We start from the raw sequence: 13,778 nt of genomic DNA, 5'->3' as shown, positions 1-13,778 counted from the left end.
CTGGACTAGAATTTTGACTTCAAGCATCTACTGCAGCATTTACTACCTTTCCCCTTTTGTTGTCTGCAGACTAACACCGTAGCTGAACACTACATAAACATATTCCCTGAAGTTAAGTGAATCTTCTTGAGACAGCTCTTGCCCCAACTCCCAGATTTTTCAGTGTGGCCAAGCTCTGAAACGATGTTCATTCCTCAATATGGTTTCCCAAGTTCATGCTTCATGAAAAGATTTTTCTGGCTGGACTTGGCATGCGCATTGCTCGATACTGGGTCTACAAATGGATTAGCAGAGTACAGAATGCTTCTTTGGACAGATAGTTTCTGAATTACCTGAGTTTTTCTTTTCTCCACAGAAATGGAGAAAATAGGTTATAATTTCAAGATGGCTGCCTCCAAATTTAAAAATCCTCAAGCAGGCCCAATATTTTGCAGTTCTAAAATGATCTGGGCAGTAGTCCTACTCAGGCTTTTATTACCCATGGACATCAAACACATGAAGTGGCCAGTAGGGATATGGAAGGACTGATCTCACCTCCTCAGTGCCACTTGAAGCAGCCCTTCCTCCCCTGCCCACCCCCAATAATATGTAATTGGCATCAGTGAAGTAGGTTTTCATCCTTGCAGAAGGCATCCAGATTAACCAGGATTCCTATCTCAGTGGAGGAAATGCTTTCGTATACAAGGCTCTCTTTGCTGACTGCCGGCTCTTTCAGTCATCGGGCGTGTGGCCAGCAGGCATGTCAGGGTTGCAGAAGTCAGAAGAACTGAAAGATCCAAGGATTATTATGATCCTTCTAGTTGTGCTGTATTTAACCCTCAAGTCTTAAGTTCAGATTGGTGATCTCCAGTGTCCTGAAGTAACCTTACAATGAGAAAATAATGATGACCAAATTCTTTCTTCAATTTTAAGAGGCGGAACAATTCTAATTCTTAATTCCTTAAGAGCGGCACAAGCTTTTGCTTGTGCTTGGTGGGTAAACATTGAGAAAATGTGCTGACACCTTTGTGAAAGGGGAACAAAACTGACCTATAAGCAGCTGTTAAAGACTAGTGTGTGATTAAGGATGGTTTGCTGTCTGTTTTAAAATCCTAACTATGATTTCTTTGTTTTCAGGAGGAAGAATTGCGCAAAGGAGGCGATCCAAAGTATGCTCACTTAAATATGGATCTGCATGTTTTCATTGAGGTCTTTGGCCCTCCTTGTGAGGCTTATGCTCTTATGGCCCATGCCATGGAAGAAGTCAAGAAGTTCCTTGTTCCGGTATGTAACCACTTTTTTCCCCCTGAAATGTTAAGCATAAAGACATACAGATAGCCCTCACTTAGCGATCACAATTGGGACCAGCAACTCTGTTGCTAAGCGCTGTGGTCGCTAAGTGGAAAATCACCTGACTGAGATGAGCTTACAGTGTCACTTCTCATTTGGTTGTTAAGCGAGTCACTGAGGTTGTTAAGTGAAACATCACATGACTGCAACTTAAAATTTTACTGGTGGCTTCTTCATTAACTCTGCTTGTTGGAAGCTGGCTGTGAAGCACGCAAATGGCAATCACGTGTCTGCAGGATGCTGCAACAGACATAAACGCCCGCCGGTTGTGAAGCGCCCAAATGGCAATCATGTGACTGCAGGACACTGCAACAGTCATAAATGGGAGGATTGGCCACAAAGCTTTTTTTTAAACACCGTCATAACTTCAGACAGCCGCTAAACGAGGCAATCAGTAAGCAAGGACTCCCTGTATTTGGTATGTTCGTTGTCTGTGTCTGTTTAGCCTTGGGTATTAATTTGAGTCAGCCCAGTTGTTCAGTCAGACACTTTTCTGGAGAAATGGCCTCTGAGCATCCAAAGACACAAGGGTTTGAAATGTTTTGGAAAAAATGTTGAATTACAGATATACCTTGGCAGGTATTTCAGTTGTATCTAAGTGTAAAGCCGGTCCTTTGGCTACATGTTCCCGTTATGCAGTGAAATGAGAAGGGGATTGTGATTAAGACTTTACAATATTTTTGAGAACTATAATTAATTCAGAACGTGTCAGAGTAATTCAGCAAGCAGGTGATTTATAAATACATCAGCGGTAAACATCTTAATGAAATAGGGTAATTCAGAATCTTTGGGTGGGAGACCAGGAAATATAAGATATGTAGGCTTAGGGTGGGGGAAGTGAAAAATATAATCAGAAAAACGGAATGGTGAACCATTTCTGCGTTGTAGCCTAGAAGGAATGATGATAGGCCTCTTCTAAAGATACGGTTCCTTAGTCCAGTGGTACTACCCCAACTACAACCTTCCTTTTGGGGAGAAGTTGTTGGAGATTCACCAACAGAGGATCCTGGAGGAAGTAGACTACCTGGTTCCCTTGCTGTCAGGGTTCAGACCTAGATATGGGGGCTGAAACTGCATTGCTTATTCTTATGGATGACTGGAGGGAGGGAATGCAGCCCTTCTGATCTTGCTAGATCCCCCCATGTTGTTTAATACCATCAGCCATGGCATCCTTCTGGATTTGTGAGGTAGTTCCAGTCAGGTAGGGAGATGAGAGGTAGAGCCCTTGGCCACTCCTATGTCATGAATTAGATGTTGGCTGTGTTCAACAACTGTATGAGTGAGGTCATCTGCCAGTTCAGAATGAGGGATAATCAGTATGCTATTGATGTCCACTTGATGACCAAGCAGGAGTTCTGGTGGAAGTCCCAATCTCGTTAGGGTTAAATCTCAGTAAAACAGAGTGGTGGTTCATCCAGAACTCATCTGGTTATCGCAATTCCAACTTCAGTTCTTGATGGGATTGCACTCCCCTGGAAGGAGCAGGACTTGTGGCTCCTTCTGGAATAGCAGGTGAAGACCATCGCCTATCTAAGGCTAGTGCACCAGATGCTGCCATTCCTGGAACCAGGTGCTGTAGCGTCAGTCACCTTGTCACCTCCCACTTGGATTAGTGTAAGGTTCTTTGTGAACCCATTTGGTTTTGTGATTAAAGGCACCAGGCTAGAAGCTGGGAGGCTGTGATTTCTAGTCCTGCTTCGGGCAGCTGGGTGACTTTGGGTCAGCCGCTCTCTCTCAGCTCTGGGAAGAAGACAGTGGCAAACCTTTTCCAGAACTCTTCCAAGAAAAGACACAAGGAGTTAAGACTGACTTGAAGGCACAACCCACTCACCCCGCTCATTACGTGGGGCTGCCTACTCATAAACTACGAGTGGTTCACAACACAGCTGCCTGCTTGCTGACTGGGCCTGGCGTGGTTCAGCAGAGTGACACCCCTTCCGTAGGGGCTGCCTTGGTCACCAGAAGGTTTCCAAGGACAGTTCTGAGTGCTGGTCATTGAAGCCCTTTACGGCACAGGCCCTTGTTATGTCCAGCCTTTTCCAGCTGGGATCTGCTGCCCTCTTCATTTTACCTGGCAGGGTATACTTGCAGTTCTCTCCCCCGAGGGGTCAGGAGGATGGAGTTTTTCTTGGCTGCCTACAGCTGATGGAATATTTTCCCCCAGTCAGGTTTTTATGTTTTGCTTTATATTGATTGGTATGAGGTGCCCAGAGTCTGTGGTTAGAACAGCTTACGCATTACATGGAATAAATAAATACGATTACATAGACCAGTCAGTGAAGTCCCTAGGAGGTGAGCTTAGGTGGAAGGAGACTTTGCTGGTATTTAAAAAAAAATAGGAAAACTCTAAAAACTAACATTGTCAATTCAAACTATGGAAACATTTTAGAAAATTGGACTCTGGAATAAAGAATCTCTTGAGACTGGTTGTCCTGTAGGATGTGTGCGCGCAGCATATGGTTTTATTTTTATTGTGTTTGGTTTATACGGCCTCCCTTCTCACCATGGTGACTCTGGGTGGCCGACAGCAGATTGCTTGAAGCAGTCTGCGCACACCCAGATGGGGGAAAGGTAAAAGAATGGAGCAGAGACAGAAGTGAACGAAGCAACTTAGATTTACTGGTGGGCATTTGTTCTTTGCCTAAAAACTTTGTCTCCAGCAAGTAGAAATAGTACGTTTATAGTAATAAGACTTAACTTCTGAAATCATTGGACTGACAGCAAACCTGGAAATTCTGAAGAGGCCAAGAATGTTTTGCCACAACATGACGTGCACCTGTTTTGCAGACAGTGTTTGCTGTTGGCTGCACAAAGTGGTCTTTCAAATTAAAACATCCTGCATAGAACAGAAGTTAATTCTCTTTGTTTCTGTATAGGATATGATGGATGACATCTGCCAGGAACAATTTTTGGAATTGTCCTATCTCAATGGGGTGCCAGAGCCAACTCGTGGTCGGGGGATCCCTGTCCGTGGAAGGGGAGCAGTGCCCCCACCTCCACCTGTTCCTAGGTAATAAATAGATAAATGGATAATTAATTTGAAATACTTAAGCATTAATATTGGACTTAAGTTCAAGAAAATGAGCAAATGCCATTAAATAAACAAATTAGTATTCTTTTTTTTAGAATATTTGGAGGAGTTACATCTGCAGAAAGGGGCAGTCCTGGTAAAAAAGTGAGAAGCAGTAGAGAAGTTGTTGTGTTTCCTTTAGGTAGCAGCTTTGAAATGTTGGTTTAATTATACCAGGTACATGAGAGTGGCATGATTTTTACAGCAGGGTTCTTGCCATTCTTGTCTCTAATTGTAGATCAGTTTTCGTTACACCCACCCTTATAGTTATACCAAGATATTTTCCAATAGGTAAAATACCCCATTTTATCTATTGCAAAGGTAAAATTTAGAAAGGTAGAATTTAGCATTCGAAATGATGATTTTTTAAAAAAAAGTGTCTCCAACCCTCAGGCCACCTAGTTTCCAGATTGGATGGAACTGGGCATGGCTTCCACTGCTTGGGGGATAATTTTAAGGGGGCTGTACAGCTGGCTTTTGAACATTTTTGAATAGCTATATTCCTTTAGTCCCTCTAACCATCACTGTCCTGTACAATTTCTAATCCGCTCCCTGTCTTCTTGTGTCCCTTATTCATAGGTTTGCCCTTTTGACCATTTTGGCTTTACGTTTAAAAAAAAAAAAGTCCCAGTTGATTCAGAAGTGAATCTTGGGAAGTAAACTCTTCTGTAGGATTCCTCTCTGTACCTCCAGGTAATAGAATCTGAGTCGTGTGTCTTGGCGGAAAATAACACTGCTCCCTCTTTCCTGTCCATATTTTCTGACCAAGTAATAAAGTAAATACTTATACCAGTGTTTAGAGGTTGCACACTCAGCACTAGAATTAGCACTCTGGTTTCACATTTCTGAAGCAACTTTGGTAGGTACGTGACCTTGTTTAGACTGGGTTTCCCATCTGGGCGTTTCTTTCTCTGCTTTGCGAAGATAATCATTTTTATAAGATGGTCTTCCTTAGAAGCAGCAGGTCAGCATTCCTGTACAGACCGCCTCTACCTCTTTTTTCTGCCTTTTCTGAATAGAGGACGTGGTGTGGGGCCTCCGCCACCGCCTCCTCGTGGAGCCCTTGTACGGGGTGCCCCAGTGAGGGGTGCGATTGCAAGAGGAGCAGCTGTGGCCCGTGGTGTTCCCCCTCTTCCGGCAGTGAGAGGGGCCCCTGCCCCAAGAGCTCGCGCAGCAGGCATTCAGAGAATACCGCTTCCTCCTCCTCCTGCACCAGAGACCTACGAGGATTATGTAAGAAATACTAAACATTGCACCCTTGACAGTTTGAGAGCGTCTTGGCAACGTGGGACCCCTCATGAGTTGGGATTTGCATTTTGAGAGCATGTTGTTGTAGATCGTCGGAAATAGTTGCCACGGAGGGGAGCTTGCCCCTTCGCTAAGTGGCCAGCTGCTGAGCATCCATTTGCCAGAAGAAAAGCTGGTCTGTCCCCCTGATATTTCTTACAACTGCACTATATTTGGGTATAAGTTTGCACGTGGCTGAACAAAGCCGTGGTCTGTGGTTACGCATCGTTTTATTTTCAAAGACTGTTTGGGAAGCCTACAGTAGGCGTAGGGGCGTTGGAAAGAACCGTCGGTGCTGACGCCTCCCTTTGCTTACAGTGCTGGTGCAGACAGCCGTGTCTGTTTCTCCGTCACAAGGCAGGATGCCTAGTTGTGCCACTGGCCACTAGTTTGGGGAGTTTCAAATACGTTTCCTTTGATATTGGATACCTACAACAGATGTGGAAAATTAGGCAAACTTCGCTGGGGTGAATTGACTTTGCTTCAGGAGGAATGAAACAGTAGTAAATGGAGTCAGTTTTTTGGCCTGTCCGTTTCTGAGCCCGCTTCAAGCAGTACCTGTTCCTTGCACATGCAGCCGAAAGCCCTGGTACATGTAATACAGCTGGATCAGAATTCTGTAAAGGACTGCTTGCAGTTTAACCGGGCTGAATTCGTTGACTTATGAATCCAGTAGGCAGTAGGCTGACAAAGGGAAGATGGATTATGACAGTAATCATTGGGCTTCTTTGAGGGGTATTTCTGTAGATAATGCATACCATATTAGAGATTATGGCCTGATCAAGGCATAGTTGTCTCCGTATGTGCCTTGTTTTTTGTGCGTGCTATTAGGAAAGCTGCCTTGGATTTGCTAACCCAGAAATGATGCTTAGTTTTAGACTGCATATTAGGACCTTGGTTTCACGTTTGGTTCAGTCACAAACTCAGTCAATTTCTGTAATCCCGGAAATCTATTGATAGAGCATACAGGGGAAAGGAATGTGGAGTGAATACATGAGCATAAAAGTACGTATCTGTCTAATAGCCATGCTGAAAATCAGAAGAAGGCAAGTTGAATGAATGTGTCGGCAATAAAAGTTGTTGAATTTAATATTCTTAGGGAAACCTACAAGCATCTGGTGGAATGACCAGCATAACACAAAGAAAATTTGCATCGAAACTACTTTGGATCAGACATGCTAGCTTAGATCTCAGATCTTAGATTTTGCTGTACTTGAATCATTGAGAATTGCTGACCTGCAGCAAATCATCCAAATGTCTACCAGGAAACCAAACCTATGTTCTGCCCACTTATGCCTAACCCTTTGTTAGCTGAAATGACATCTGAATTAAGCCGTTATCTTAATTGGCTGATGAACTAAATTACAGAGTTAAATTATATTGTGTTTGAATATGTGTGTGCATTTTCTTCTTCATTATTTTGACTTTTTGAAACAAAAACATCCTAACAAAAATAAGTTAAAAAAGGGACAATAATCAAATGCAAATGAAAAAAAAATAGTAATTTAAGAGTATAAATATATGAATCTGAATATACATGTGGGCTTAAGAAGCAATACAAATATTTTAAAGAATCATATTCAACATTGGTATCCTGCATGACATTTGTACAGAATAAGATAATAAATTAGGAAATCTACTGTAAATATAGATGATAATGGATAACCGGGTTTGAATAGTTTTGTTGAACAGCTGTCCTTCACCATAGGTTTTTTTCAGTGTTCTTTTGTGTGTTAATTTTTGTTAGAGCAATGTCGCATACTTTCAAATACATAAAAGTTACATAATTTTTCCAGTGTTTTCCAATAACAATTTGGCAGATAACATCAGGAAGCAAATCAGTTCATTAAGTTAATTAATAACAAATGTGGGAAATATTTATTTCCACTGCCCTGGGAAATATGAAAAATGCACCAATCAGCTTTGCAGCTTCCACAAAAAGGGCAAACCAACTGGGCCTTGCCATTGAAACTGGCAATACCTTCCAATTTAATTACATCTTCAGCCCTCTTAGAAAGGTAGTTACAACTACATAGTGCAATTTTAACCCTAACCTTGAATTATCGTCACGGTTAGTTCTGGATGACTGGCTAAAAGAAATTTAAAAGGAATTCTGTTCCACGAAAAGTTCCTGTGAAATTCATCAAGTCCAAGTCCAAAGTTTAAGACTTTGAAGAGACCCTGTCTGCCAGATTGAATTTGATTTTCTCAGACGACACCCCGTTCCCTTCCCTAACAAACCCTTCTTTCCTGTAGCTGCAGCTGCTGACTCCCTTCTTTCTTCTTTGTCCGTTTCAGGGCTATGATGATGCTTATGCCGAGCAAAGTTACGAAGGGTATGAAGGCTATTACAGCCAAGGCCAACAGTAAGTGCTCCTTTAGCCTTTTAATCCCAGCTGTCTGGTGTTCCCTAAAGAGTCTCATGATTTGCTTGTTGCTCTCTTTACCCCTTGCCAGTACTGGGCTGGATTACCAGTTCATTTAAAGGGGAAGTTAGAGTCAGGTGTTTTAGTCAGTGGGATGATAATGAGGTGTGAGTGTGGGAGGTCCCATCTGACTTAAAGAACAGAATTCTGGGTATTCACTATCAAAGTCTGATTTTCACAACACAGGTATGTGGAAGTGTGTCATGGCTCAAACAAAGGAGATTTCTGAGGACCTCTGAAAAAACATCATTGATGCTCACTGGGCTAGTGTGAAGATCATGGGGTCAGATATCTCAGGAGCACAAAATCTCACTGCCAGCCATTCAGGTTCAGGAAAGAAGTTCTTCGTTAAGATCTAGTCCCTGTCCATTCACAGATTCAAGTGAATCAAATTCCCTGGATCCCTCCCCTTTAGCTCATCCCGTTTCCCGCCTTTCCTTTGAAATTGAAGATTGATTACTGCTTTCGGTTACAACTTCATCCCCGGCTGCATTCCTCAGGTTGGTGTCAGTTTTCAGTTAGAGCGATAGCCAATACAATTCAGTCTCATCTCAGCCATGTCGGTTGGTGCCATCTCTATTCTCAGCAGCAATCAATCCATCCCCTCCCTCCTGTACAATTCATGACAGAGAAGAGGAACCAGAAACATTTTATGGTTTCTGGGACAAGCCTCTGACAGCTAGAAAAGGTTACAAAACTGTTTCCAAAGAATTTGGACTTTACCAGTCCACTGTCAGGCAGATTGTATACAAATGGAGGCAATTCAACACTTTTGTTACCCTCCGCAGGAGTGGTCAACCAACCAAGATCACCCCAGGAGCAAGGCATATAATACTCCAGGAGGTCTCAAGGAAGCCCGGGTAACATCTAAGGAATAAAGGCCTCACTTGCATTAGTGAATGTCAGTGTTCATGAGACCACCATCAGGAGAACACTGAACAACAATGGTGTGCACAGCAGGGTTGCAAGGAGACCCCAAACACTTGTCATACGACCAAGAATGGTTGAAGCAGAAGAAAGTTAATGTTGTGGAATGGCCAAGTCAAAGTCCTGACCTTAATCCTATAGAAATGTTGTGGAAGGACCTGAAGCAGGGAGCTCATGCGAGGAAGCCCACCGGCATCCCTGAGTTGAAGCTGTCCTATAAGGAGGAAGGCGCGAAAATTCCTCCAAGCCGACATGCAGGACTGATCAGCAGTTCCCGGAAACATTTAGTTGCACTTACTGCTGCCCAAGGGGGCACACCGGTTCCTGAAAGCAAAGGGTCACATACTTTTGCCACACACAGATATGTCACTTTGGGTCATTTTCCTCAATGACTAAATGAACAAGTGTAATGCTTCTGACTCACTTGTTTAATTGGGTTCTCTTTATCTAGTTTTAGGACCTGTGTGGAGAACAGATCACGTTTTAGGTCATATTTATGCAGAAATACTGAAAATTCAAAAGAGTACATAAACTTTTAAGCACCACTGTACTTTCATATTGGTTGGTCACTCGTGTATTCAGCCCACCTTCATTCAGCACCCATGCTTCCTTGGCCCTGTTTCTCCTTGTTTTATCACACACACTTGTTAAATAACTCCTCCTTGCATCCAGCTTGTGTATTTCTCCCGACATACCCGGTTCTTATTTCCATATAACGAAGTGAGCAGGAGCACACATCTGTTTTCACTTGTTTCAGTCTATTTTGTGCAATAAGCTAAGTACTATTTTTGTCTGTGTCTGCACTTCTTAAAATTTCTCTACCTGTTTTTCTAATTCTGGTGAACGTTCTGCCAAGCTACACAAATTAATCTTGCTCTTAATTTTTCACCGTATGTGTGTATAGCTTTCTGCTGTTCACTATGTCAGTAAACTGCATGTACTTCTTGGTTAGTGGGATGCAGGCAACAATGCTGGCTTTTAAGGAAGTCTTTTGTAGATACGACCTTGCACCATATGTTTGGATAAAATTGGCCTTTGGTTACAAATGTCACCTATTGGCCCAAATGTGGCACGGTGGATGGGTATGATTTCATTATCAGGGACCGCTCCACACACATGGGTAGGACTGAAGCTGGTAACCTAGCCCACTGTTTCATTGCCTTACTAAAAAGTGTTTGCAAAAGCCTCAGGTTGGGTGATTTGGAGTAACGGCAGCATAATGTCTAGAAAAGATCAACCCCACTTCGAGGATTAATATTGCCTCCTCTTGCTTTTGCAGGGAAACAGAATATTACGACTATGGACATGGTGAAGCTCAAGAATCTTACGAGGCATATGGTACGTCTGCGGTCAGGGCAGAGGAATACAGTAATTATACGGATCTAAGCTTTATTACGTTAACTGGATTTGGGCATCAGATGATTTGCAGTCCACTCAGACGGAGGCCCTACGTTGAGCTGATGGCTGTTTTTAGGGACCACCTTGAGAACATGCTTGTAGTAGAAGATGGCAGCTTCAGGGCTTTATACAAAAACTTCCATCTGAAATTTATCCCAGATTGGACAATACCAAACTTCAGGGTATTTTTCAACACAGTTTCCATTTTGTTTCACCTCCCCACAGAAACCCCTCCCCCCAATCGTCTGTGCCCTTTGACGTCACAGGCTGGCTCTGGGGTCCACCCAAAGGGCCTGCGTCTTTCTGGGCACTGGGCCCAGATGTGCTTCTGTCAATTAGCTTGGTAGGTGCAGATGTTTCTCCTGGTTCCCTGCAGCCGTAACGAGGACAATAAGATCTGTGGAGCACTGCGGGGAAACAGCAGTGTTGATTCTAGCACAGGTCGTTTGTCCATGGGGTATTCATTTTGGGGATATTTGCCAGAATCCTGCTGAAATTAAAATGTAGTTTTTGGAGTTTCGGCAATGGAAAGATGAGGGAAACAGAAACACCTTCTTTCTGTTTCACCCTCCTAAGCCTTTGGTTCCCTCCTCCTCCGCCTCCGCCTCCTCCTGTTAAGTGCTTCGTTTGGGTGAAAAGGACTGCTCCCTCCTGTGTCATCTTTTCTTGGGCCTACGAGAACACACAAAACAGTCACTTTGCTGACTCTAAGCAGGTGTGAGTGTAATTGCAGCTCTTAAGCTCCATACAAGCCACCTTAATTCCTAAAGGGAGGATGTAACATACTAAGTATGTCACTTAAAGGAAAAACAAAATGGTTGGGTGAACACTTGAAAGCAGCGTTTAAACCTCCCTGTTAAAGTGTTCTGGTATGAGCAGAGTAGGGGTGTGCAGAGTCCACCATTCTGCTGATCTGGAACATTTCCAGGAGGCTTATTTCCACAAAACTATTAGAGCAGTGTTTCCCAACCTCGGCAACTTTAAGATGGGTGGACTTCAACTCCTAGAATTCCCCTGCCAGCATGGCTGTCTGGGGAATTCTGGGAGCTGAAGTCCTCCCACCTTAAAGCTGCCGAGGTTGGGAAACACTGTATTAGACCATCTGCAGAACAGTTTTGCACACAGCTAATGTGAAGAGACACATACTTCTTTCTTTAAGAAACTGCTTCTGAGCAGAAGTAGATAGAGTCTGGTCAATTCTGTGTAGGGTTGTCCTGACAGAATGCATAGTTCAACTGAGGGACATGCCGGCTGGGGAATTCTGGGAGTTGAAGCGCATGCATCTTAAAAGTTGCCAAGGTTGAGGAACCTGTCATAGAAGCTTTCCAGTGCTAAATGCCACTCAATGCGTGGATCACCCTGAAAAGACACCGTTTAGTGGCATCCCGAAATCTCTTTAGGGGAGCAATTATTAATGTAATTCTTGAACCCCCAAATTGCTACCCTTTTCTCTTGGTTAAGTGGGCAAATGTGTCTTCTTTCCTGCAGGTCAAGACGACTGGAATGGAACCAGGCCCTCTCTCAAGGCCCCTCCTGCTAGGCCAGTGAAGGGAGCCTACAGGGAGCACCCCTACGGACGCTATTAAAACATTCACGAAGGGCAAATCACCCTTTTGAACAAACAGTTGTTTCTGATTCTAGTGTCTCCCAGGATTCCTCTTGCTTTACCACAACAGACAAGTAATTGTCTCCCTGATTTTTCTCTGGCTCCCTTTTTCTCCCACCTCCATCCTCCCCTACCACTTGACCCTACATTCTGCTTCTGTATGTAGTATTTTAAATAAGTTAGAGTTAGAAAACTGAATTCAACTTTTGAGTGTGTAGACTGCTTTTCTTTCTCTGTTTAGATATATAAAAACAACTGTACCTTTAAAAAGAAAACGTTGAGATAAAATGTTAGTTTCCAAAGTGAAATGCTTGCTTAACAGTTATGGAATTAAAGTTTGTTAATCTTTAAATTTTTTTTGTTTTGTTTTTTAGGCAACCCATAAAAGTTCTAGTTGCAGAATCCCAAAGTAGGCTACATTTCAAAATTCAGGGTTGTTTTTTTTTTATGAATTAAAACGTAAGGTAACTGTAGTGATTGCCACAGTTTAAAAGTCAGGTCAAATGTCAAAATTTTGCCCTTAACAGCAAATTGCTTGATTAATCTTAAATTTAAACGTCAATAGAAAGGATCCTCCATAACAAACTAAATGGTGGGACTTTTTTTCTTCAGTAGATTTAACTTTTTTAAAAAAAAATTAGGTTTGTAGAATGACTCTTCCAATGTGGGTATTGAAATCTGTCCCAAATGCGGAGATGCTAACGGCAGAGGTTTTCAAGCGAAAGGTGTTCTTAGCTTAATTGTGCATGAAGACATTTTAAGAGAAGTGGACATCTAGCTGCTCTGTAATTTTATATTGCTCTAACTGCCCAGTGTTTTGATATTAGGAAGTATTAAATAAGTAGCTGTGCATTGTGTCTTTTTTTCTTTCTTTAATGAAGAGCTAACACATGAGTGTTCGCAGTACATAATATAGCTCAGGCTTAAAATTGGCAACACCGTCAAGCTTTTGGCCATTCCAGTGACATGTTTGTGTGTCTCAACACTTGCATTATGTTAAAAAGGGACATTGCAGCTGAAAAACCAAGGAGAGCTTATTTTGTACATAGATTTGTACACTGTCCTCCCGTTTTGTTCTTGGAAGATTAAATGCTACTACATGTGTAAGCTTGCTGAAATAGGTAGCTAAAATTTGTCAAGGTGTCTGCAGCAGTTTGTCAATAAAGTTTAGTCCTTTTTTTAATCAAAGTAAATGTGATGAATTGTCATTTTTTTTAATTCTGGTCAAGCAGTAAAATAGATTTTCCTCTTTCAATAAAATTTAAATTAATGTTAAAGAACATGGTCTGTTTTCTTAAAAAAAAAAGCGAGAGACTTAAAATCAGAAGAGATAAAATGGTATACTCTGAGACTTTAAAACTTTATGAAGCCAAGTGAGCGTAATTTTAAAACAAAATTGTTTTTCACCCCCTGGAAGTTGAACAAGGTTGCAGGCTGCTGTGTAAATGGTCTCTTTCACCCTCCCTCCACCTGCTGCTCCTGGGAAGTACTAGATTATGGCTTCCTTCATCCCCAAGCTGGGGGTGGTAAGAACCGTAGTCCAGCCATTCTGGAGGGCACTGGCCAAGGAAAGCCTTGTCTTTCTCTGCCGGCTCTCGGCCTCCCACCCGCAGGCAGCGATGCCTGTGCCGCCTCCTTGCAGCTAGGGTTGATTTCAAAAGGGCACGGCCCCATCCTTTCATCAGCTCCCTTCCTTTTGGGGCTGCTGGCTCAAGGGGTGTCCCCTGTGGACTGC

At 42.8% G+C, this 13,778-nt stretch overlaps 1 protein-coding gene across 2 annotated transcripts in view; it reads left to right on the top strand.

The window, feature by feature from the left end:
- KHDRBS1 (KH RNA binding domain containing, signal transduction associated 1) overlaps nucleotides 1-13,236 on the top strand; it is a 34,258-nt gene extending 21,022 nt beyond the window's left edge. Inside the window, exons 4-9 of one of the 2 annotated variants that reach the window (XM_063311910.1) lie at nucleotides 1,117-1,263; nucleotides 4,206-4,339; nucleotides 5,419-5,632; nucleotides 7,985-8,052; nucleotides 10,319-10,377; nucleotides 11,926-13,236. In XM_063311910.1, coding sequence (XP_063167980.1) covers nucleotides 1,117-1,263; nucleotides 4,206-4,339; nucleotides 5,419-5,632; nucleotides 7,985-8,052; nucleotides 10,319-10,377; nucleotides 11,926-12,023 — 720 coding nt within the window. In that variant the 3' untranslated portion in view covers nucleotides 12,024-13,236. The remainder of the gene's footprint in view (nucleotides 1-1,116; nucleotides 1,264-4,205; nucleotides 4,340-5,418; nucleotides 5,633-7,984; nucleotides 8,053-10,318; nucleotides 10,378-11,925) is intronic. The other variant, XM_063311912.1, reaches the window with a different exon arrangement.
- The last annotated feature ends 542 nt before the right edge of the window (nucleotides 13,237-13,778 follow it).

The sequence above is a fragment of the Candoia aspera genome, chromosome 10 (assembly GCF_035149785.1).
Source record: "Candoia aspera isolate rCanAsp1 chromosome 10, rCanAsp1.hap2, whole genome shotgun sequence".
Lineage (NCBI taxonomy): Eukaryota > Metazoa > Chordata > Lepidosauria > Squamata > Boidae > Candoia > Candoia aspera.
Note: the sequence above shows the minus strand (reverse complement) of the source record. Positions and strands in the feature narration are given on the sequence as shown.